This window comes from Sciurus vulgaris (assembly GCF_902686455.1).
Source record: "Sciurus vulgaris genome assembly, chromosome: 2".
Lineage (NCBI taxonomy): Eukaryota > Metazoa > Chordata > Mammalia > Rodentia > Sciuridae > Sciurus > Sciurus vulgaris.
This window is the reverse complement of record NC_136462.1, coordinates 13299494-13326518: the sequence shown is the minus strand read 5'-3', so window position 1 is coordinate 13326518 and position 27025 is coordinate 13299494. Positions and strand designations below refer to the sequence as shown.

General features: G+C 39.2%; 1 protein-coding gene across 1 annotated transcript in view; it reads left to right on the top strand.

Moving 5' to 3' along the window:
• Nucleotides 1-21145, top strand: part of GOLGA5 (golgin A5) — a 38805-nt gene extending 17660 nt beyond the window's left edge. The window contains exons 7-13 of the mRNA XM_079127628.1: nucleotides 2373-2543; nucleotides 8955-9083; nucleotides 13022-13120; nucleotides 15751-15961; nucleotides 17529-17634; nucleotides 18934-18997; nucleotides 20685-21145. Coding sequence (XP_078983754.1) covers nucleotides 2373-2543; nucleotides 8955-9083; nucleotides 13022-13120; nucleotides 15751-15961; nucleotides 17529-17634; nucleotides 18934-18997; nucleotides 20685-20765 — 861 coding nt within the window. The 3' untranslated portion in view covers nucleotides 20766-21145. The remainder of the gene's footprint in view (nucleotides 1-2372; nucleotides 2544-8954; nucleotides 9084-13021; nucleotides 13121-15750; nucleotides 15962-17528; nucleotides 17635-18933; nucleotides 18998-20684) is intronic.
• The last annotated feature ends 5880 nt before the right edge of the window (nucleotides 21146-27025 follow it).

The window sequence follows — 27025 nt, the reverse complement described above, 5'->3', positions numbered from 1 at the left end:
TGACAAGTTGTGGTGAATTTGCAAATTGATGTGACATTGTACTATAAGTATCAGGAAGGAATTAGAAACACAGCCTGAAGCGTGAGCATTTCAGCCATGGGAAGATGACGTATAAATTGTGCACACAGTAAAATTAATCAAGTACAGTATGTAGGGCTGTGGTTGTGGCTCAGAGGTAGAGGCACTAGGTCCTATCCTCAGCACCACATAAAAATAAGTAAATAAAGGCACTGTATCTGTCAACAACAAAAAATATTTTTTTAAAAAAGTATGTATCATTAGAGGGGAGAAGAACCAGGGACTAATAACAGTCTTAAACATCAGCATTTACAAAACAAAGGAAAAGAGCCCACAGAAGAAAGACCCTGGGAAGGGAAGTGGTCAGAGATTGGAGAGGACAGAAAGAGACTGACACTTGCCATTCAAGGAAGGCAAGCAAAGGGAGAACCAGTGAAGGTGACCAGAGGTGCACAGCCAGCTCTGCTGTGATGACACCAGAGTTCTTGGATTTGGCATTGGGAGGTCCCTGGGGATCTCACAAAGGAGAGTTCCAGGGTTCAGTGGAAGGTGAAGAAATGAAGATAGTGACAGTTTGACTGTGGACATGAGGAAAGGACCATAGCCAGATGGGGATGTGAGGACAGGAGGTTTGGGTTGTTGTTTTTAAAATAGCTTAAAATCATAAGTGATCGTGTTCATTACAGAAAATTTGAAGAAAACAAAGTTTGAGAAAGGCAATAGAAATCACCTTAATTATACCACTTAAAGAAGGAAAAATTCTCTTTGATGGAGGAAAATGACTTTATCATAACATATTTAAAATGAAAGCTGTTGGTCTTGGTTATTACTGGTCTAGAATTGGCCCTTTATTAACTGATCTTCATATGGCATATCTCTTCTTCCTAGTCATCCTTCATGCCAGGGGTCCACAGACTTTCTCTGTAAAGGACCAAGTAGTAAATACTGTAGTCTTTGTGGACTTGTATGTTTTCCATCACATATTCTCTTTTTATTTTTCATAATCCTTTAAAATGTTCAGAAAACATGTTTTTAGCATATGAACTGTAAAATAAACAGGCCATAGGCCAGATTTGACCCATGGACCATGGTTTGTGAACATCTGCTTCGTGGAACTACCAGACCAACCCTCATGAGATACATCTCTGGTCATATCACTCCCCTATCACCTTTGGTAATTTTGTTTTAATAGCCTACCAGATAAAATTAAGAGTTTAGTCTGGCATCCGGAGCCCTCAGAAGTTGATCCTAATGTACAGTACCTTTTCGCAGAACCTCTGTGCTTTTGCATTCTTATGCTTCATTCTGGGTTTTCTCTACACTTTCAAAACTCCCAGCTATAATATCAAGACCAGCATAAAAGCTCTTTCATGCGACACCATCTCTTCTCCTGAGGTGGTTTCTCTTGCTCGCTCAGCACTCTACAAGTGATCTGACCATATCCCTCTTACATCGAGTTTTTTGCCTTCAACTGGATATGTGTAGTTTCCCTTTTTAGTTGATGAGACAAGAGGGTACTGTCTGGCGTGAGAGACATCTTCATTACACAGAACACTAGGCACAGTACTAAACTTGTGGTAGGTTTTCCATAACTATTTGTTGAATAGAATGTGACGGGGAGGATAAAATGAGAAAAAAAAAATGAGGAAAAACCTTGGGGGTTTTGTTATCATTGTTTGTGGTATTGGGGATTGAACGCAGGGATGCTCTAAAACTTAGCTATATCCCTGACCACCCCCCCCCCCTTTTCTTTTAAAGTAGAAGTGATTTTATTTTATTCATTAATTTATATATGGTGTTGAGAATTGAACCCATTGCCTCACGAGTGCTGGGCAAGTGCTCTACCACTGAGCCACAACCCCCACCCAGACCCTTTCTATTTTTTATTTGAAGCAGGGTCTCACTAAGTTGCTGAGGCTGACCTCAAACTTAGTGTCCTCCTACCTTAGCCTCCTGGAATTATAAGCATGTACCACCATGCCCAGCAAGAAAAATCTTCTGGATGAGAAATTTTCAACTATAATATGATTGTGCGAACTAAAATCCAAGGACATTGTGTAGCAAGGATCTATTGGATTTTTATTCCCATGGATTTAATGATCTGTGGACTTTCTTTGTTGGATATAATGATTGGAATATTTCCATAGTTGGTTAGTTTTTGTGTGGTGGGATTTACTCAGTATACAAGTGTAGAGCATAACAAACATAGGTAATATAACTCAGTGGTAGTGTGTGCTTAGCACGCATGATGCCCTAGGTTCCATCTCCTATACCACCAAGAAAAAAATAAAATAAAAATCTGTATGCACTCTAATGTCTGCCTTGCTTAGATATATTTCTTTTTTTTATAACAGTCTAAAGAAAAATTGATTAACAGCTTAAAGGAAGGCTCTGGTTTTGAAGGTTTAGATAGCAGTACTGCTAACAGCATGGAGATAGAAGAACTTCGGCATGAAAAGGAGATGCAGAAGGAGGAAATACAGAAGTTGATGTGCCAGATACATCAGCTCAGGTCTGAGCTACAGGTAAGATGGATTATGGTTCAGTTTCTCAGACAGCCATTTGCCCCAGATATTGTCAGTGTGAGAGGTGATGGATTCTGTACTCTGGAGGAAAGAGCATTATTGAAACAATGTGTGAAACTTCTGTGGGAATATTACTTACGAACTATAACTGTAAGGGAATAACAAACATCTTAAGTCTAACAGGGAATAAGACAGAAGCTTTAAGTTCGCAAATCTTAACATCATAGTTGTTAAAAACAAATTTGGGCTTGTCTGTAAAACTGGGATGTTTTCTAATATTATCATGGGCTCAGTGATGCCCTTTTAATTATAGTGTTATGTGTAATCTTCAAATTCATAGTCTGTATAATTACTGTATTTAATCGAAAAATAAAATTGGACCGTTTCTTTCATATTTACACATGGGATCTTTGACATAAATATCATAGGAGCAAGTATCTGAGAATGGGAGATGGAAAAGTACAGGGTAGTGAGCTTTCTTTTCTTTTAAAAAAAAATATAAACTTTGTAGGAATATTCATCTGTGCATTCACTGTGCAAGTTGTTGACGTGTAGGACTTGTGAACTCCAAAGGAAGTATGGAGGTTGTGTTGACAGGCTATCTTGTCTAGAGCAGAGGCTTGAATATCACAGTCTCTGGTATTTAATAGATGTTAATTTGTATGAGGTGTTTTATCTAGCTGACCCTTAGTTTCTTCATGTGTAAATGAAGCTAAAGAAAAGTTCTCTTAAAGTGAAAAACAAAGTTGATCAAACAGAGAAGACAGGAAGAAATCATGAACAGAATCTATAAGAACTATGGAATATCATGAAAAGGCCAAATTGAAGAATTATCGGGATTGAGGAAGGCTTAGAGAACAAACCAAAGGAATGAACAATCTATTCAATGAAATAATATCAGAAAATTTCCCAAATCTGAAGAATGAAATGGAAAATCAAGTACAAGAGGCTTATAGGACTCCAAATATACAAAATTACAATAGACCCACGCCAAGGCACATGGACACAGCAAAAAAGCCGGAGTATCCATCCTCATATCAGATAATGTGAACTTCAAGCCAAAGTTAATCAGAACGGATAAAGAAGGACATTTCATACTGCTTAAGGGAAGCATAAATCAGCAAGACATAACAATCATAAATATCTATGCCCCAAACAGTGGTTCATCCATATATGTCGAACAAATCCTTCTCAATGCCAGAAATCAAATAGACCACAACACAATAATACTAGGTGATTTTAGCACACCTCTCTCACCACTGGACAGATCCTCCAAACAAAAATTGAACAAAGAAACCATAGATCTCAAAAACACAATCAATAATTTAGACTTAACAGACATTTATAGAATATACCATCCAACAAAGAGCGAATACACTTTCTTCTCAGCAGCACATGGATCCTTCTCTAAAATAGACCATATATTATGCCACAAAGCTGCTGTTAGCAAATACAAGAAGATAGAGATAGTACCTTGTATTCTGTCAAATCATAATGGATTGAAATTAGAAATAAATGACATAAAAAAACAGAAACTACTCCAACACCTGGAGATTAAGTAATACGCTATCGTATGGTGAATGGATAACAGAAGATATCAGGAAGGAAACTTAAAAATTCTTAGAGGTAAATGAGAACAAAGAAACAACATATCAGAATCTCTGGGACACTATGAAAACAGTTCTTAGAGGAAAATTTATTTCATGAAGCGCATTCAATAAAAGAAGAAAAAAATCAACAAATAAATGACCTAACACTATGGCTCAGAAGAAAAAAATCAACAAATAAATGACCTAACACTATGGCTCAAAGCCCTAGAAAAAGAAGAACGGCGCAACACCAAAAGTAGTAGAAGTCAGGAAATAGTTAAAATCAGAGCTGAAATGAATGGAATTGAAACAAAAGAAACAATCGAAAAAATTGACAAAATAAATAGTTGATTCTTTGAAAAAATAAACAAAATTGATAAACCCTAGCCACACTAACAAAGAGAAGAAGAGAGAAAACCCAAATTACTAAAATTTGGAATGAACAAGGAGATATCACAACAGACACGATTGAAATATAAAACATAATTAGAAGCTATTGTGAAAATCTATACTCCAACAAAATAGAAAATCTCGAAGACATCAACAGGTTTCTAGAGACATATGAATTACCTAAACTGAATGAGGAGGACGTACACAATTTAAATAGATAAGTTTCAAGTAATGAAATAGAAGAAGTCATCAAAAGCCTACCAGTAAAGAAAAGTCTGGGACCAGATGGGTTCTCAGCTGAGTTCTACAAAACCTTTAAAGAAGAGCTCATTCCAATACTTCTCAAAGTATTTTGTGAAATAGAAGAGGAGGGAACCCTCCCAAACTCATTCTATGAAGCCAACATCACCCTGATACATAAACCAGACAGAAACACATCGAAGAAAGAAAATTTCAGACCAATATCCTTAATGAACATTGATGCAAAAATTCTCAACAAAATCTTAGAAAATCGCATACAAAAATATATTGAAAAGATAGTGCACCACGATAAAGTGGGTTTTATCCCAGGAATGCAAGGTTGGTTCAACATCTGGAAATCAATAAATGTAATTCACCATATTAATAGACTTCAAGTCAAGAATCACATGATTATTGTGAAAGATGCAGAAAAAGCATTTGATAAAATACAGCATCCCTTCATGCTCAAAACACTGGAAAAAATAGGGATAGTAGGAACATTCCTTAACATTGTAAAGGCCATCTATGCTAAGCCCATGGCCAATATCATTCTAAATGGTGAAAAACTGAGAGCATTCCCCCTAAAAACTGGAACAAGGCAGGGATGCCCTCTTTCACCACTTCTATCCAACATTGTCCTCGAAACTCTAGCCAGAGCAATTAGACAGACCAAGGAAATTAAAGGGATACGAATAGGAAAAGAACTCAAACCATCCCTATTTGCTGATGACATGATTATATATTTAGAGGAACCAGAAAATTCCACCAGAAAACTTTTAGAACTCATAAGTGAATTCAGTAAAGCAGCAGGATATAAGATTAATGCTCATAAATCCAATGTATTTTTATACATAAGTGATGAATCTTCAGAAAGAGAAGTTAGGAAAACTACCCCATTCACAATAGCATCGAAAAAAATAAAATACTTGGGAATCAATCTAACAAAAGAGGTGAAAGACCTCTACAGTGAGAACTTAGAACATTAAAGAAAGAAATTAAAGAAAACCTTAGAAGATGGAATGATCTCCCATGTTCTTGGATAGGCAGAACTAATATTGTCAAAATGGCCATACTACCAAAAGTGCTATACAGATTCAATGCAATTCCAATTAAAATCCCAAGGACGTACCTTACAGAAATAGAGCAAGCAATCATGAAATTCATCTGGAAGAATAAGAAACCCAGCTAAAGCAATCCTTAGCAGGAAGAGTGAAGCAGGGGGTATCACAATACCAGAACTTCAATTATACTACAAAGCAATAGTAACATAAACAGCATGGTATTGGCACCAAAATAGACAGGTAGATCAATGGTACAGAATAGAGGACACAGACACAAACCCAAATAAATACAATTTTCTCATACTAGACAAAGGGGCCAAAAATATGCAATGGAGAAAAGATAGCCTCTTCAACAAATGGTGCTGGGAAAACTGGAAATGCATATGCAACAGAATGAAACTGAACCCCTATCTCTCCCCCTGCACAAAAATCAAGTCACAATGGATCAAGGACCTTGAAATCAAACCAGAGACCCTGCATCTTATAGAAGAAAAAGTAGGTCTAAATCTTCAACTTGTCGGCTTAGGATCGGACTTCCTTAACAGGACTTCCATAGCTCAAGAAATAAAAGCTAGAATCAACCACTGGGACAGATTCAAACTAAATAGCTTTCTCTCAGCAAAGGAAACTATCAACAATTTAAAGAGAGAGCCTACAGAGTGGGAGAAAATCTTTGACACTCATACTTCAGATAGAGCACTAATTTCCAGAATATATAAAGAACTCAAAAAACTACACGAAGAATACAAATAACCCAATCAACAAATGGGCTAAGGATATGAACAGACACTTCACAGAAGACGATCTACAAACAATCAACAAACATATGAAAAAATGTTCACCATCTTTAGTAATAAGAGAAATGCAAATCAAAACTACCCTAAGATTCCATCTCACCCCAATTAGAATGGCTATTATCAAGAATACAAGCAACAATAGGTGTTGGAGAGGATGTGGGGAAAAAGGTACACTCATACACTGCTGGTGGGGCTGCAAATTAGTGCACACTCTGGAAAGCAGTGTGGAGATTCCTTAGAAAACTTGGAATGGACCCACCATTTGACCCAGCTATCCCACTCCTTGGCCTATACCCAAAGGACTTAAAATCAGTGTACTATAGAGATACAGCCACAACAGTGTTCATAGCTGCTCAATTCACAATAGCCAAATTGTGGAAGCAACCTAGATGCCCCTCAATTGATGAATGGATAAAGAAACTGTGATATATACATATATATATATATACATACACACACACACCATGGAATATTACTCAGCCATAAAGAATAATAAAATTATGGAATTTGCAGGCAAATGGATGCAGTTGGAGAATATCATGCTAAGTGAGATAAGCCAATCTCAAAAAACCAAAGGACGAATGATCTCACTGATAAGCGGATGATGACACATATAGGGGGTGGGAAGGGGGCAGGAATAGAGAAAGGAGGGACTGTATAGAGGGATAAGAGGGGTGGGAGGGGTGGGGGGGAGAAAAAAATAACAGAATGAATCAAAACTATTACCCTAAGTAAATGTATGGTTACACAAACGGTATGTACAAACAGAGAAACAAGATATTCCATTTGTTTACGATAAAAATGAATTTAAAAAAAAGTGAGGATAGTACATAAAGGGCCTAGCATTGTTTTTGATATGTAATAGACCTTCAGTAAATAATAACTGCTAGTGTTTCTGAATTTTTTAAAAATATTCCTTAAAGTAGGATTCTTTTTCTTAATGTGTGAATAATTTTGAATTCCAAAGAATTCAATTCTATGGATTTAGAACTTGGGTAGATAATAAATTTATAACTGTTCCATGTCTTTTGGGTGAGATGATTAAAAATATGATCTGTTTTATTTAATAACTTATACTAGTCATAAACATCATTGACCCAGTTTTCTACCCCTTGAAGTTTATGAAATCTACAATAAAAAGTATTATGTCCAACAAAATAGAAGAAGTGTCAACAATTATAACAGCCGTAACTTACAGATATTTCACCACTTAACATGTGTCCATATATTTATTCCTTACCATAACCCTGTGAGGGTGATCATAGTATTCTCTTTTATACTCAAGGCTGTTTAGGTACCAGAAGGAAAGTAACTTGCCACCAGACAGTAAAGTGACAGAAGCAGGATTAGAACTGTAGTCTAACTCCAGAATGTGTGTTCTTAACCACTGTACATTCTGCCTTTCAAGAGTTTGCCTGATTTAGTCAGACTGATGACAAAGATTAATCTACTTTCTGATAACCCCCAAAATTCAGGAAAAAATAAAAAGAATTATTGTTTTTTCCTCTAAATTCACAAAGTTGTATGAGCTTAAAGGATTGCACTTTGATTATCTGGAAGGTTGGTCTCAGGACTTTAAAATAATATCTGAAGTTCAAGAGTTTGTGGACATAACAGATGAGCTTAAAAGAGAAGGTTCCAAGAGGTAAAATGCAAAAATAAGATGCTTTCAATCTCCTGTAGAATCATTATGAATGGACTTTGGCTTAACCCATGTGGGAAAAATGTAGAAACCTAGAGCTATGTTCTTTGCATTAGTAGATTTGACAGGAAATCCAGAAAGTGGTTTTGAGTTTGAAGAAGTGAAAGTAAGAAGGGAAGATGTGAAATCAGATAATAGTAATAAAACTAAAAGAAGAAAATAATATGCTAACCTCAGGTGAGGTAAAAGTTTTATTCTTTCTGTATATTAATTCCTGGTATATATAACATATACCTGTGCATATACATAGACACACACAAATTGTAACCTATAGTAATGAGAACCAATGCTGTGAAGTCCTTTTTGGTCTTATGTTTCTGTTCTTTTTGAAACTGTTTTAGCTTTAGAGTAGAGACATAAATCTCTCAGCGAGCCACTGTCCATTCACACACATGAAATCTCGTGGTTTATGTGCCATTGCAGCTGCAGCGTCCTGTTCATTCGGCCCACCGTTAGCCGTATTACACAGTGAAGGTGTGTGTGGGGTGTGTCTGATGGGCTGAAGCATGTCTCATTCATCTTTATCCCTCCGGTGCCCACTGAGCCCAGTTCATGACTCACGACGGCTGCTCTGTACATGTTGAACTGAATGGTTAATTATTGCTTTCTACATGTAAGGTTCTTCTTTTTAGGACATGGAGGCTCAGCAGGTTAGTGAAGCAGAATCAGCAAGAGAACAGTTGCAAGATTTGCAAGACCAGATAGCTGGGCAGAAAACATCTAAACAAGAGCTAGAAACAGAATTGGAGCGACTAAAGCAGGTAAGATTCCGTGAGATTCTGAGATGGACAGTTATTTAAGGAAGGCTCTGTCCTCTAATGGTCAGAAGAGAGGACTCCCTTTCAGGAGAGCTTAGAGTATGGGCTTTCAAGACATGTATTGTAGATGGGGACTTATAGCTTCCCCTACCGTAACTTACCACCCTTCTTGTTTTTTGATTTACCAGGTGAAAAATAGAAACACAAAATGGCAAATGAGACTTTCCTAAGATTGTAAAACTAATTAGAGAATAGAATAGAACCCAGGATTCCTACCTCAGAGTCCATAATTCTTTCTACTACCCTTTGTCTCTATTTTGTGATATCTCCTTGTCAGGGGTATGTATGAATAGAAAACTTAAAACACACAGATTGTTGATTTTCATAGTTGACTATGTACTTTCTAGGAACTCTGGTAGATACTGTTTAATAGAAACACTGTGTTGGTGCCACAGGAACTGTTCTTCTGTTTGAGAAAACATCCTTATACAGACCATTCTTTAAAATTGTATTTCATTGTTCAGTTAGCAGTAATTTGTTCTCTAAGCCAAATTATTGTATATGTATTTACTTAGTTTTTATATTAAGACAGTTAATATTAAACACCTTTATAGCTATATTTTCAGAATGAGATTCTGTATTTAATGTTAATATTTCTAATGCACTAAGTAGCTACATTATTACAGGCACTTAGTAGATAGTATCTTATTTCATACAATAAAATCACTATAGTTCTCTTCATTTCACAGAAAATTGTTCTTATAATTCTCAGTGTATTACATATAGCATTTCAGCTTTCTATTTAAATTTTTCTGTTATTTTTCATGCCATTTGCTCTTAGATTCTGATTTGTGGATTCTTAGATTCTTTTTTTTTAAATATTTTTATTAGTTGTTGATGAACCTTTATTTATTTGTATGTGGTGCTGAGAATCGAATCCAGTGCCTCACACATGCTAGGTAAGTGCTCTGTCACTGAGCCACAATTCCAGCCCCTTAGATTCTTTAATTTTTTTATTACAATTTATCACGAACGTAGCACTTAAAATCTATTTCCTGAGTAGTAAAAGTCACCAAGCAGCAACCTTCAGGTTGCGTCACAGGCTATTTTATTTCATTTCATCAGAAGATTAGCTGTCCTTTCAGAAATTGCACTTTATTCAAGGAGCTGTTGCATATTAAAAGGCAACAGTGTGACGTGCTTGGTGGTCCTAGGATCATTTTCATCCTGTTAGGGCAGGCGGTTTTACTGCATCTTCTCCCCAGTACCCTTTTTAAAATGAGGGAGTCACATAGGAAAATGTACTGAAGTTAACTCTAGGCTATTTATTTAGTAATTGATTTCAGCCTTGACTTTTGGTGCTTGCCTAGAGGAGGGTAAAAGCACACTTTACCAGTTGTGATTCTCCTGCCCTGATTTCCCCTCAAATTGTCTCTTTTTACTTAGGTCCAATTTTTCAGTCTGAAAGGAGCAGGTTGAGCTGAGTATCTGAAGTAGTCCCCTGTAGTGTGAGTTCTTCTTGCTGGGGCTTCTTCCTATAGCTCTCTTCCTGCTGCTTTATCACTCTGTTGCATAGAGATGTAGTGCTTTTGAAAGTTCTTAGCAACTCTTAATTCCTCTTTCTTCCCCCTTCTACATTGTACTTCAGTGATTTGGGCACATTTTTGGATTGGCATATACTTGGCTCTTAGATTCCAACCTGGCCTTCTGTCCATTGTACAAATAATGCTTTAGTGCAGCTACGAGTGAATCCAGAGGTGTTTTTCCCTCCCATCACTCGCAGCCTGAGCAAAACAGGTAGAAAATATTGCCTGATACATTGAAGTACGTGAAGCTGCTCAGCATCATTAATCATTAGGGAAATGTGAATTGAAACCACTATGAGATGCCAGTACATACCCACTAGAATAGCTCCTCATTAAGACTGGACATACAAAGTGTTGACAAGGTGTGGGAGGCTGGAGCTCTTACTGCAGAAGACAGTATGGCAGGTTTTTTCCTTTAAAGGGGATATACTTAAGATCCGGAAGTTCTATTCTTTATGTTATCCACCACAGAAAAATTAAAATATGACCACATAAAGACTTGTGCTTGGGTCTTCGTAGAAACTTTATTCAGAAAAGCTGAAAACTAGAAAGAATCTAATTATCCATCGGAATGAATAACAAATTATAGCATGCCCATACAAGGAAATAGTACTCGGCAATTAAAAGGAATGATCAATCGATATAAGCTGCATGTGGAAACATTATGCTAAGTGAAAGAAGCAAGACACCAAACATAATATAGGTGTTGGGGTTGTGGCTCAGTGGTAGAGCACTTGTGTGTGAGGCACTGGGTTCAAGTCTCAGCACCATATATAAGTAGACGAATAAAATAAACGTCCATCAACATTTAAAAAAAATTTTTTTTTAATACTATAAGTTTCCATTTCAAAACGCATTCTTTAGAAAAGACAAAACTATAGTGATAGAAATAGGCCACTGGTTATCAGGAGCCAGGGGACAGGAGGGGATTGAAAAACAGTGCATAACTTCTTGAGGGGATGGAAATGTTAATCATGGTTCTCCATGATTTGGAGAATTAAACCTCCATAAAACCGATTTTTACATAGTTCAATGGGATAAGAAGAAAAAATTAAGAGGCTATGACCTGAATTTACCACCAGTTGATTATGTACGTTTTAATTTTCTTTAATAAGGTGACTTTTTTTGCCTACTTCCCAGAAATATATCCCCTACCACTTAGTGTGATACCAAAATTGGGTTAAGCTTTTCCATTTTTTATGTTTATATATAAATTTTTAAAAACTCAAAATGCATCTTTATTTTTCTGTAATCACGGAATATTATTACACATTTTCCAAAAGTATAATAATAGTGGCTATATAATATTCCGCAGTAGGGATGGACTATCATTTGTTTACTTAAACAATGAACTCCTGTTTTTTAACATTTCTGTTTTTATTGTTTTCTAAAATTTTTGCTGGTTGTCCTAGTATGAATATCTTTAACTTTAAATCTTTTGTTTCTTTAAATTAGATATCTGAGAAGGGAATTACTAGATCAAAAACCATAAATCTTTCAGGCTTATGATATATTTTGCCAATTGTTTTTCAGAAGGGGTTTGTATCAATTTGTTAATAATGATAAAGTTTCTCTTTCCATCCTTGCATATATTAGATATAACATTAGATAACATTAGATATAATTAAACATTTGTTTTACTAACTTATTGCTTAATTTACATTTGACTATTAGTAGAGTGAACCTTTTCCCTGTGTTTGGTACTAGAAATGATATTGCTGGAGAAAAGGATACTATTTCTCTTTCAAACATCCATTTTGTTGTTGTATATTGATCTTTCTAAACAGTTTGAAATTTCTATATATAGAGGAAATTAGCCTTTTTATTTATATATATATTTTTTGTTGTTGTTGATGGGCCTTTGTTTTATTCATTTATTTATATGCAGTGCGGAGGATCAAACCCAGTGCCTCACACACACTAGGCAAGCTCTCTACTACTGAGCCACGACCCGGCCCCAATTACCTTTTTTCTAAGATATGAATTATAAAAAATGATTTATCAATTGCTTTTTAGTTTGCATAGGTCTTTTATTTTGCTTTGTCCTATATGTAATTAATATTTTCTCCAGTTTGTTGTCATCATTATTAGTATTATTACATGCAAACATTGTTGGAAGATAAAAATATTTTGTTTTATAACTTATCCTGTTAACAGATATGTTTGGGCCTGTATTTACATCAAGTTGTAATATTAGATATTCATCAGAGCCATCCAGATCTCTGTATTTATCATTCAGTGTATAATTAGCATGTTACTGATGGGTCCCCTCTATAGGTCAGGCACTGTTTTAGGTATTGGGGATGGTATAGGGACACTGATTTAGCTTTATTCCATTTATGCCTCATTTTGTAGGAATTCCACTATATAGAAGAAGATCTGTATCGAACAAAGAACACATTGCAAAGCAGAATTAAAGATCGTGAGGAAGAAATTCAAAAACTCAGGAATCAGGTAGGAATTAGCATTCACAGCTTGGGGAAAATGTCATAATTAAAGCTGCCTTTTTTAAAAAGGATGCAAGATATTCTCTTTCCATGTTTTTATCTGAGTTCTGTTGTAAGTTATTTTCAGACTGGTGAATATCTTGTGCCATTTAAGTCTACATTTGCTATATGCTCTGACTTGCCTCTCTGTACAGTCACCTGAGGTTAGAATTACTCCCAAAATTTCATACCTTCTGATTTCAGTGTGATTGTGCTGATTTATCAGTTTTCTAATTGTGGATTATTTTTCCTAAGAAAACACAATAGGGCTGGGGAGATAGCTCAGTTGGTAGAGTGCTTGCTTGACAAGTACAAGGCCCTGGGTTCTTTTCCCCAGCACCGCAAAAAAAAAAAAGAAGAAAGAAAAAAGAAAAGAAAACACAAATAACAGTGATAAGTCTTCTATTAATGATTGATAGGATGTCCATAAAAAAGTCACTAAGACATTTTTAAACTCTAAAAATCTAAACTTAAAGAAAATGACACCCGTGTGCCTACCACCCAGATCTACCAAAGCCTTTATCATTGTGATTGTACATTGTCCTTTCCTCCTTTACACACTTCACAAAGTAGGCAAGGGAAGAGGGAACACTTAAATCAGCTCTTCCCAAATCTTATAAAAGTTGAGACAAAATATTTTAAAACATTTTTAAACTATGAACTGCTTTTCAAGTCTGAGAACGTAAACTGAAATTACTTTTCATGGTTCAAATTACGTCATTAGCTAACTAAAAAATGAAGAATTGATAATCTATATAAATTATTTAAATAATTGATGAGTCCATTATATATTAAGTCTATCTAAATATAAAGGATCTTACTAGCAGAAAGTCAAAGATATGAAAACAAGGAGCAAAGACTACATGGCTTAACCCTTAGATAAGTGTTTCTGTATGTAGTAAATATTTTTGAGTGCTTAGTAGGTCTAAAATATTATTGTGCTATTTTGGCTTTAGGTGTTTGTTTAATCAGTCGGTTTTTATTCTTGTTTTGTTGTAGTATTAGAGATTGAACCAGGGCCTAGTGCATACTAAGCATTTGTCTATTGCTGAGCTACACCCTCTAACTTGTGCTGTTTTGGCTAATCAAAAATTAGCCTTAGAAGAATTTCTCTTAAAGATTTTTCACCTTGAGGTGGGGTTGTGGCTTGGTGGTAGAACACTTGCCTAGCACATGTGAGGCACCGGGTTTGATCCTGAGCACCACATAAAAAAAAAAAACGAATAAAATAAAGTTTAAAAAATTTTTTAAAATAAATTGGATGATCAAAATTAAAATTGCTCATCAAGAGATGTCAGTACAAAAATGAGAGAAAGCAAGCCATAGACTGGAAGAGATTTATAATACATCTGTCTGACAAAGGATTTGTAACCAGGGTAAAAGTTCCTACTACGAATAAGACACGCAACCATTGTTTTTAGCTGATGGAAGCTATTGAGACCTTCACAAAGGCAGGTACATGGAGGGTCAGAGGGGCACATGTGTGGGTGCTCAATCAAAGTCATCAGTTAGATACACCACTCCACACCACTTAGAGTGGCAAAAAGTAAAGGTTGGAGGTGCCACTTATTGGTGAGGATATGGTGCAACTGGAACTGGCACGTGCTCTGGGGACACTCAGCAGCATGACCACTGTGGAGTGGTGGTTCTTTCTGACGGGGTTAACATGCATCTCCCTATGACCCTAGGTACTAACTTAATGTAACTGAAGATGGATATCCACAAAAAAGCATGAGTAGTTATAATTTGTATGTCTTTAAGTAGCTAGAAACTGGACATACTCCAGACATCCATCAGCAGGTAAATTGATAAGCAAGTTCTGAAGCACTCAGCAGTAAACAAACAAAATTACTCATGTAACAACTTAGTCACTTTATGACTCCATTTATAGGAAATTCAAGAACAGACAGAACCAAATTCTTTTTTTTTTTTTTTTTTTTTGGTACTGGGAATTGAACCCAGGGCCTTGTGCTTGCAAGGCAAGCACCCGACCACCTGAGCTATATCCCCAACCTGGCAGAACCAAATTCTGATGATAGAAATCAGAATACTGGTTGTCTGTGGTGATGGAAATGTTCTTTTGTTTTGTCTAAAGTCACATAGCTAGAAAATTGCAGAAGAGAGATGAGAACCTGAAAGTGTGCCCTTTGCACCTACACCACAACTGTTGATTTATGGAGGGTTTTGGACCCTAGTTGAGAAGTTTGAACTGTGACCTGGAAACCTGTGCTTTCAAACATTTTGACCATGCTACAGCAGTAGGAAATACAGTTTGTAGCTATGTCAGTATCATGTGCATTCACACACACAAAACCAAAACAGAAATTTCATAGTATAATACCTCCACAGGCTAAGTGATATCTGAATGTCAGCAAACATTCCATTCTGTTCTATTACATTTTTTAAGGGCTCATTTTGAGCTACCAAATTCATCTTATGACAGGTACAGTTTGAAAATCTCTTCTGTAGACATTAATGAATCATTTGAGTTTTGAAAAAATAGTTAATGCTACAGTATACATGTGAGAATGTAATATGATTTGTATATTGTTTTACTTTAATTTTGTGTAATAATTTTATGAACACTTTGTCTTTCAGCTTACCAATAAAACTTTAAGTAACAGCAGTCAGTCTGAGTTAGAAAGTCGACTCCATCAGCTAACAGAGACCCTCATCCAGAAGCAGACCATGCTGGAGAGTCTCAGCACGGAAAAGAACTCCCTGGTCTTTCAGCTGGAGCGCCTAGAGCAGCAGATGAGCTCTGCCTCCACAAGTCCCGTCAACATGTCTGGAATTGAGAATGGAGAAGGTAACCCACAAAAAGAACACAGCACTCAAACGCGATTTTGAAAAACTATAGAAAGACCATTTTTGTTCGAAAAGAAACTTCTTTTCGTGAAGAACCCAGCATTCTCCTGAAGTGAGATCTGGGCCGTGTGCTGCAGTGTTAGCATAGTATGATGGATAGTGAGCTAATGAGTGTCCTCACAGGTGTTAGGTGTGGAGGAAGAAATCCTGAACACTGGTCATCATGCTGAAATGTTTAAGGTATTTAACAGATGATGCTGACAAAGTAGATAACTCATAGAGAGGAGCTCTCGGGAAACTTAAAGCACAATTTGTTTTAGTAATCTTCCAATAATTATGAGTATGAAAGGTGATATGCAATTCACAGGAGTTCATCCATGCTTTATAATTTTAAAAGAGAAATTTATAATTTTCCAGAATACATATTCAAAAATAATGTGCTAGTATAAGCATCAGAGATCAGATTTTTAATCTTAGAACCTCATAAATTCTACATGCAGTCATTCAGCAAACCTTTCAGTTCTATGACTTAAAAATTCTTTAACAAAAAGAAATTTTTAAAGAGATACAGAGTACCCAGTGTGGGAAGGAAATTGTAATTTAAGTAGGGTAGTCAAAGAAGAACTCATTGGAAAGTGACACTTAAGTCCCAGAGGAGGAAAAGAAGTGAACTATGAGGACGCCAAGATGCCTAGAGAGAAGAACAGGCAGAGAAAACAGGTGCAAAGGACCTGAGGCAGGTGTATTCCTGAATGTTCAGGTTCAGAAAGGAAGCCAGTGTAGCTAGAGGAGACTGGGTGAGGGTAAAAGAAGTGTAAGAATTCAGAGAGCTTGAATGAAGCTCCGTAGGCCTGCATAAGGACTCTTTCTCTGAATAAAGCAGGAAGCCATTGAGGCTCTGGAGAGCCTCTAATCTAAGTTACATTTTATCAGGGTGCCTCTGGCTGCTGTGTAAAAGTAGATTAAATCAGGAATGGACTGCAGAGGGCTGAGGGCTGAGGCAGGGAGGTGAGGAAAGCCATTGCATCAGTTCATATGAGAGGTGGTGATTTCAACCAGAGTGGGACTGTGGGGGGTCAGTTGAGGACGTACTTACAGGTGAATTGACAGAGTTTGCTGGCAGACTGGGTGTGAAGTTGCAGAGAAAGGAGTGAAGGGTTTGGGCCTGAGCATTTGGATTATGTTGTCACAGTGGGTCGGGGAAAACAGCAGGAGAGGAAGGTTGGCAGGGGGCGTAAGAAGTCACGTCTGTAGTGTTGGACCTGCAGCATCTGAGGTGTCTTAGACATCCAGAGGGTGGGACACAGGCAAGGGTGGGTTGAGCGGGGGAGTCAGGACTAGAGATAGGAATTTGGGAGTCAAAGTCCTCAGCGTCATACAAAGACTGTCCAGCCTCAGTCCTGCTGCACAGGAGCAGAGGCCATTCAAGCTGATTCTCACCACACCAGTTATTTGTAAACTTTGACTTTTGCTAAAATTATTTTCTTCATTTTTATTTGTTTTATTTTTGTGGATATGGAAAGTTGATTTTGGTATCAGTACATTAATCTATTTTCTTATTGAAACAGGCACACGTTTGCGAAATGTTCCTGTTCTTTTTAATGATGCAGAAACTAACCTAGCAGGAATGTATGGAAAAGTTCGCAAAGCTGCTAGTTCCATTGACCAATTTAGGTAAGCAGTACCTGTCAGGCTGAGTGATCAACTCTTTTTAGAATGCCTTCCAGTAGGTACAGTCACAGCGAGTTCCATCTGGCAGAGCTGATATTTAAAGTGACATTAACCTTGTTCCTTTTGCGCTATTTCAATGCCAGGAGGTTGCTTCAAGAGGTCTGCCAGTGCCTACACTTTGTGGAACATTACTAACCCTGACCACTTCTCTTCATTGTACAACAAACTATTTCTCATTGAATCTCATTGAGAAGTCTTTCTACCTCATGTAAAATTATCCACTTGATTGTCTTATCCCAGTACTCTATGTATGAATAGAAGAAAAGATGTTGCTGTATCTAACTGAACAGCATATTTTTATTCAAAGCACATAATACATAGAATTTGTGTAGTATTATATTTGCATGTAAATTTTTTGTGCTAGTAGACATTTACCTTATTGAGAAATGTTTTAGCAGTTTGCATATATAGCCTTGATAAAGTTCATGTCTAAATAACCTACGCTCTTTTGCCTCTTGATGTTTATAATTAGACAGTTTTAATGAATTATTGCATAATAAAATAGTCTCTCTGACCTTTCTGTGTCAGAATAGAGCTATATTATTGAAAATAATGAAAATAATATACTAAGATTCCTGAAGTAGGATGGGAGAAGGATGCCACAGTCATCATCTCCAAACTGAGTGCATGAATTTCGGCTCTTCACTTACTCAGCATGCGTAGTGCAATGTGTTGTGTGGTGTCAGTGAGAGAAGCAGAAGGTGTTCATACATGTGTCCATCTTCATAGGGAAGGAAGGTTGAACAGGCCAGGTGTAAGTAATAGGTCAGGACGCCACACGCTTCCAGCCCATTTACTCAGATGTTCACTGAGTTTCTGCAGCCTCGTCCTTTAAAAGCTCATATCCATGCAAAAGCTTCCAGATGAGCTATTTACCAGTTATGCCAACCAGACTCCTTTTCCCTGTTCATGTGGCTTGCCTCATCTTTTGTAACTTCTTTAGTTCCAAACAGAAAAATTATTTAGAGAGGGACCAAGTTTATCTTCTGTATTTGTGGTCATAGAATTAAAAGAAATGCCTTGTGCTAAAGTTTAACAGCCAAGCCCAAATAACAACTACAACATTTTTATATGGTTATCCGAAGTAACCATTTAACAATCTACTATAAAAATCATTCTTCTGTGATGACCATATAAGTAGTTTAAATTTGTGAAATTTTAAAAAACATTATTAAATATTAACACAGAAAGGTTTGTCTTGCGTGTAATTCTCTTCTCTCTCTTCCCCACCCGTTTGCACAGTATTCGTCTGGGAATTTTCCTCCGAAGATACCCCATAGCGCGAGTGTTTGTAATCATATATATGGTAAGTAACAGTGCTGCACTTGATGTGGGTTTTTTAAAGTTTTTCTAGGTGCAGATCTTGTTAAATTTTAGCAGTCAGTTTTAAAAGAGAATAATGCTTATTTTTGGTAGTAAGTTTTCTTTCCTTAGGGCTATGGTGTAGCTGTGGTAGAACACTTGCCTAGGCTGCCTGAGGCCCTGGCTTCCATCCCAGTACTGTACCAAAAAAAAGAAAAAGTACTTTCTTTTTAAGTAGACCATTCAAAGGCTTTACAGCAAATAAATTTAAGCTCAGTTTAAATTTTAAACCTCTCTAATGATAAAAGTACAGTAAAAATGATTAGTTCCATTTTTAACTTGATGTAATAAAGTTGCTTTAATTATTTTCATGTGTTTTGCTTTGTTTTCTAAACAGATGTCAAAGCTCATTTATTTCCTTCCAGATTTTTCTTTTTCTTTTTTTTTTAAGTTTGTTTATTAATTTACTTATTTGTGGTGCTGGGGATGAAATGGGAGCTCTCACACATGCTAGACAAGCATTCCACCACTGAGCCAAATCCCAGTCCTTCCTTCCAGATTTCTAAGCTTTAATAAAATGGTCACAGTAATTCAGGATGCCATTGCTTATGTCCTGTATGCCTCAAAAGCCCAGTCACAGTGCCGGGTGGGTGTGTCTCATGATGGATGGGTTAAATTAAGATGGGCTGTTTTCTTGAAAAGTATTAAAAATCTACTTTAAAAGAAATTTCCATATGAACCACTAGAGGGAAGAATTATTCCTCTAAATAAAAACTTGTTAAGGAGGGAGGATGGGGAGAACCAAAAAGAAGAGTGGCATCAGAAAGAATTCAGAACACACCCCACAGCAACCAGTTCCCTCCCAGGTGTAGGAGATTGAGACACAGATACCATCTGTCAGCACGTGACGCTGCGTGTTAAACACTGCCAAGGTGGCAAGGCACTAAGGGACTCTCACTTCATTTCAGCATTACCCTGAGGGAATTAGAAGAGACTTGTCCCTGGATTGCACAGAAGCTCTAAGTCGGCCTGTGACACTGAAGGCATTACACCTATCAAAGAATATTTTCCCAGCTAGTCGCAGTGGCACATGTCTCAGGAGGCTGAAGCAGAAGGACACTTGTTCAAGCCAGCCTTAACACCTTAGTGAGGCCCTCAGCAACTCAGCAAGACCCTGTCTTAAAATAAAACACAAAAAGGGCTGGGGAAGTGGCTCAATGGCTTAGTGCCCCTGGGTTCAATCCCCGGAACCAAAATAAAAAGTTTACCAAGTCTTTGCTAAACTCTCTCAAAACACCAGCCGTAGCTGTTCCCATCAACTCCCTGTGAATCTAATGACTTTAATCCTGCCGTCTGCTCCGCATGATCACCTGATTGGCCGTCTATGTTCTGGTGTGCATGTTAGGAGGGTGTTGAAGCTCATGGGTTGACTCCTCTCCACAGAGAATTCTTTGGGCAGGACAACTCTTGATGACCCTGCCTGCACTGAGCTCATGCAGTCGTTCAGTTGTTCCTTCATTTTTCATCCAGGAAGCATGTGCAGAGCTCCCATTGAGACTCAGTGCCGCCCATAGGGGATTTAGAGACAGGAGGCACTGCCCCTGCCCTCAGTGCACTGCTCAGCAGGCCTGCGGGAAAGACTGGTTTATTGACTAATTCATAAATTTGTTGTTGTTTTCCCCCATTTTTAGGCTTTGCTTCACCTCTGGGTTATGATTGTCCTGTTGACTTATACACCAGAAATGCACCATGACCAACCATATGGCAAATGAACTGAGCCCTGTCGTTGTGATGATTGTCTCACTAGGCCTGGAATCTGTGGGAAGGCCAGTTGCCTAAACTGCCAAGAAGGGTGCACAAGATGATTTATCACTACAAGCTTTTAACTTTTTAAGTTATTATACAACTACTCTGCTACCTAAATCTCCCTCTTATTTCCTTCAAATGGTAAGAGTTTCTAAAACAGACAAACAATAATTTAACAAGCTCAACTCTGCTTTTTCTGAGTCCAGTGGTCTTAATATATATAGAAACTGGGGTTGTTCACCTTTGTACAGACCTCCCTGTATTTTAGGTGACACTGATTATGGGTTGTAATCAGGGAAATGAATTGTATTTAGTGATAAAAATAAACAGTTTTCTTTTTTGGTAATTCAGTCTGCTTTTGTATTTTCATATATTTAACTTTGCAGATTTACTTTTTACATGTTAAAGGCCTGATTGGTGTAAATCTTTTTGTAAATACATAAATAAAATTTCCTGTGCATTTTTTCCTTTTTAAATAATGGTTTTTCATCCCCATTAAATAAAGAAGACCTTTGCAGATGAATTTTAGTGAGTGGTGCCAGAAATCACAGCTGAAATCCCTCATGAGTGACCTTAGGGGATTGCTGCTGCTCCCAAGGAAGCTCTTGACTGGTAACCCTGGCTCTTGCCTTCTTCCACCCAGAGCCAGAGGCCCCTCCATCCCAGCCGACCTCCAGCTTGTTGTCTGCACACCACTGTCTTCCCCCTCTTCTCCATTTCTCCAGCCTGTGCCTTGGGTGAGCATATGGCATCCACGGCCCCTGTTTGTAGCAAAGAGGAACAAATCTATTCTAGCACCTGTGCATTTTAATTACAGTATCCTCTGAGAAGAGCCATTTTCCTTAAGTCTAGTATAATACCTGTTTGACTTTGCTTTTCATCTTCCTATCCAAATTCTTGAGTGTTTTGTCAGCTGAGGCTTGGTGACCCTTCACATGTAACTAATACATGTGGCTCTTGGGCTGTGTGAGGAGTATTTCTCCCCATCAGGGAAATAACTTCGATGCAATCACATGGTACCTAACCAAAAACCTGACCAGTTTATTCCTAACCATATCACTGCCATGACTTCAGTCCACACAGAAGCCCTGTAAATCCTTTAAAAGTCTTGGTGCATTATGGCATTTGTGTCTTTCTTATTTTTCATCATAAAATGAAGTTTTAAAGGTCAGGGTAGGTGTGTTTGGGCTTTTCTTCAACTTGTCATGAATGAAAAGGTTCCATACCATATAAAAGTAAATGTTAGGGGTTGGCATAGAACACTTATAAATCTGCATAGAATCTGTGCCAAGGTTCTTGGTTGGGAATGGCAGCAGTCTGAGCTGTGAAATCAGGTGCCATTTCAAAGTAAAGCAAGAGTTTAGTCCTGTTGGTATTTTGAAGGGTTTTCTCTCTTGCTCTCCCTTCTAATTTGGAAACAGTTCTTGAAAATGGAATGTGACATACTTAAAATGGAAAACAGAACACACTTCGGCACTGTGTGCTGCCAGACGGGCCATCTCTGTGTGTGTCCTCCTGGCTTTTGTTGGGGTGTTTGTGAATCTTGTTCAGTCTTTGCACATTCTTGACACTGGAAATAGTTTGACTAAGTGTTTCCAGGATTATTTTTCTGCACTTACTTAAATCTTTAATTTCAGTTCATTATTCTTGACCACTAACGAACTGGAGAATTTTAAAGTATTACCATTCACTTATCCTCAAGAGCACATGAAACCTTGACCTAATTAAGGGCTTACACGAGAGTCAATCCAGTGTATTCCTTGAAAGGCATGTAAAATAACATGTTCACATACACATACACACTAGTACATGTAGGCAGAGTTCTCCACAGCTCTGTGTATACAGGTGAAAGTTGGAAGATAAGATTATATTCAAATTTCCCTTTCTTGGGCTGGGAACGTAGCTCGGTAGCAGAGCACTTGCACAGGGCCCTGGTTTCAAACCTCTGCACCACAGCAAAATACAATAAAATTTCCTTTCGTGAAAACTACAGTTTCTATTGCTGTGGAACAAAAACCTCAGGCCAAGCATGGATTCTGTTAAAATGTGGTGGGAATAGGCTCATCCTGTTAGTTCTGCAGATGAGGGAGGACAATGCAGGGCCCAAGTCCAGCCCTGTGTTAAGAAGCCCAATGTCCAGTCCACCCTGTGGGATTGATGGGGGAACTGCTCAACCAGGCCCCAACAGGCTCCAGCTCCCTGTCGCGAGAGGCCTGTGAGTGCTGGGGCAGACCAGGGTGGGCCTCCTGGTCTGGCCAGAGGAGGAAAGAACTAGTCGAGGACTAAGGGACTTTGAGCTCTGACTGGCCAGAAGAGAGAGCTGAGATGCTGCCCCAGGGGCTACTCCACGCACACTGAGAACAGTGTTCCTGCTAGTTCCTGAGTGAGAATGTGGATCAAGTGATTCTGAGCTCCACACTTCAATGATGTGCCTCCCTGACAGACTCAGCTGTCCCTCAGAACAAGCACTGGCGCATCAACTGTGTCACATGTAGGAGCCACATCTATGAAGATACTGACAGGAAAAAAGATGAGTGGTAAAATAATTTTAAGCCATAATAAGACTACAGAGTGATTGCGTTCTGAGTGCCCTGAGCACTGGCCGTGCTAGGGGCAAGGACAGAGTGGTAGACAGAGGTCCTCCCCTTGCAGAGCTTGCAGTTGGTGGGGAGGGCAGACTAATGCACACAGCCTGTCTCTCACTCAGTGTGAAACACTGTGAGGAAAAGTTAATGGGTGAGGATGTGGGTGAGAGCAGGTGACAGGGAAGTCCTGTCTGTGGAGATGGCCCCAGTGCAGGCTCTGAGTAAAGGGGTGGGCCATGCAGAATATGGGGTGGGCTTTCTAGGAAGACGTACGGTCCTCTGGGAGCATGCTTGCTGTGCTCAGGGACCAGGACAGCAAGACCAGTGTAGTCAGAAGGGAATGACTGAGGGTCACAGGGTAAGGACTCGATGCTTCCCTTTTTGTTTCTGCATGGTAACCCTCTCTGCCTTTGAACCATCACCTTGAAACAGAAAAACTTCGAAGTCTTATGTTTAGGAATCTACAGACACAGCTGTTCGGTGTATTCACCATATTCAGCAAATGCTGAATTCTGATAATTTGTCACAGTAGACAGGCTACACCTCAGGGGGCCTGTTTTCCTGCATAGTGACCAAATCAGTGAATTTGGACATTCCTGCAAAACTTCTTGGTCACCACATTCACAGTTAACTCTTCATCTCTGTTCACGTCAAGGAAAAAAAAAATGAAATCCAGTAGCAGAGCCATTCACATCTGAGGGCCAGTGTCTCCCATCCTTTGACCACAACCTTAGCATGATGACTGCCTGGCTTGTCTAGGCCATTGGAACGCAGACACCCACATGTCTTCCAACGTCTCTGCTCTCTTGAGGGAAAGATGTTATTTAGCCACCATTGAGTCTCCAGGGCCCAGAATGCTCTGGCACTTAGCAGGTCTGCACTGACCTTTGAATTTCACTACTGAATCAGGCAAAGCACAAAGCTCAGTAGTGTGGTTTTAGATTGGGCAACGTGTTAGGGCTTCCCTGAGAGGGAAAAGCCATATGAGTTTAAAATGTGGAACTAGTAGAGTAGGGGTGTAGCTCAGTGGTTGACCAGAAAATATTACTGGTCAGAGACGTTTATAGTTGTCTTGGTCTGTACAGGCTGCTATTTTAAAAATACCCAAAGCCCAGTGCAGAGGCACATACCCATAATCCCAGTGGCTCGGGAGGCTGAGGCAGGAGGATCAAAGTTCAAAGCCAGCCTCAGCAATTTAGTGAGACTGTAAGCAACCTAGTGAGACCTTGTCCCAAAATAAAAAGGGATGTGGCACAGTGGTTAAGCACTCCTGTGTTTAATTCCTGATAACTAAAAAAGAAAGAAAGAAAGAAAATCCAGACCAGGTAGCTTATCAACATCAAAAGGTTATGACTCTGAATTCTGCAGGCCGAGAAGTCCCAAGATGGTGGTGCAGACAAATTCTGTGTCTGGTGAGGGCCCACTCTTTGATTGATGGACAGCTGCCTTTCCCTGCAACCCACACAGTGGAAGGGACAAAGAATCTCCCTGGGGCCTCTCAACAGCACTAACCCCACTCATGAGGGGTCTGCCCTTATACCTGAATCACCTCCCAAAGGTCCCAACTCCAAGGAGAGGATGAGGTTTCAACATACAAATTTCGAGGAGGCCCAAATGGAGACCTTAGCAATAGTGAAAACTTAAGGCATCCAATAAAGTTCCGTTAGGCTTTCTGGACTCCTCCAGAAGAAGCCAGGGTGCATTCTGGAGCAGAAGGCACCTGAGAACGAGATATTTAGATTGAATTTTCAAAAGCCCTGGATACAACGCAGCTATTTGCTAATGTCCTATGAAGTTTCCTCTCTCCCGCAGTGCATCTCTCCTCTTCACTTTTTGCCTGCCAGCACTAGTTATTACTGAGTTTATATATAGTAGTTAGATTCGTGCTGGAAACTTAGCCACTACTAGTAATTTTCTTTAATTCACAAACATGGCCTAAGTCAGTGGACTCCAAGACATAATTAAAACTTTAATTATAATCAGGTATAGAACAGGCACTCTACAGGGGCCACCCCAAGTGGATGAAAGTTAGTTTTTAAGAGGGCAAAACTACCTTCTTGCTATTGTATGTGAAGTGCAGGAATGCATGCAGAGACACTGTGTCTGTGGCTTCAGGTTCATGGAGAACAGTACCAATGGAAAACCGCCCAGAAACACAGGCTGCCATGCTGAGGCAGAGACCTAGCTCCCGGCCTCGCCAAGTGTGGCCCAGCATAGGCCACGCGCCACTTCCTGGTCTACACTCAGATCTCTCACCAACCATATGAGTCTCTCGGGTCACAATCATGCACTGCCTCTCCTGGAGGGACTTTGCCTCCTGTCCCTGAGGTCAGCCTGGGCCACGTGAAGGACAGCCAGTGAGATGACAGAGGCAGAGACGTGCACCGTTCCTAAGCTGAGGCTTCGCCTTCTCAGGTCTCACCACCGAACTTGTCCCTTCTCCAGGAATCCAGCATGCCCCAGGGAGGGGCTGTTCCCTCGCCCGGGTCCTGGGGCATGTCCACAGTGGACATACGGCTTGACAAAAAGTAAGTCTTCACGCTTGGGGGCCCCTGAGGTTGGAGGACTGTGTTCCAATGGAACAGATAGCCATGTGTGCCCTTCCAAGCAGAAGCTCTGTCCTCCGTGGTCTTGGGAACACACAGAAGAGGACAGCAGAAGAGCCAGAGAAGATGTGACAGGGAACACAGAGGGCAGAGCCATGTGGCTGGCTTAGAGGTGGAGTGTTAGGCAGCTTTTCACCACTGTGACTGAAATGCCTGATGAGAACAACTTGGGAAGGAAAGTTCATTTTGGCTCAAATATCAGAGTCTCAGTCCACGGTTGGCCAAGTCCATGACTCTGGACCCAGGTTGAGGCAGCACATCATGGCAGAAGGGCATGGCAGAGGGAAACTGCTCAGGACGTGGTGTCTTGGAAGCAGAGAGAGAGGGGAAGGGTCCTCAGGGAGGATGCACTGTGACCCACCTCCTCCAGTCACACCCCTCCACCTACAGTTACCAGGCCATTCCAACTAGGATGGACAAACTTACAGCTCTCACAACCTAACCATTTCACCCCAAACATTCCTGCGTTAACACAGGAGCTTTGGGGGACATCTCATACCCAAACTGTAACAGGGCGGAAGGGGCCAGGGGCCAAAGAATGCAGGCAGACTCTAGAATTTAGAAAAGGGAGGAAACAGGGTCTCTCTAGAGCCTACAGAAGAAATGCAGCTCTGCCCAAACCTTGCTCTTTCCCAGCGAGACTCAGTTCAGAATTCTGACCTCCAGAGCTCTAAGAGGTCTGTGTTGTTGCAAGCCGGGATTGGTGGTAATTTGTTATAGCAGCAGTAGGGTACCAATACTGTCCCTCTCAGGGTCTAAGTGCCCTGAGTACACAGGAGCCCCCTAATCATAAAACCTGTGCTTCATTAGTTGCCTCTTCCTTCTCTGTCACTCCTGCTGGACTCTAGGCTTGTAGCTTTATCTCTCTTAACACAATTCTATTTGGAACCTAGAACAGTAGAAGCCATTTAGTAAGAACCGATTTGTGGAATGAATGATCACTTTTCAAAACCAGGACAAATGAGAAATAGTCACGTGTGACAAAAAAGAAATCTGAAGCTGGCAGCTGCCGTCCTACCTGGCTGGCTTTCTAGC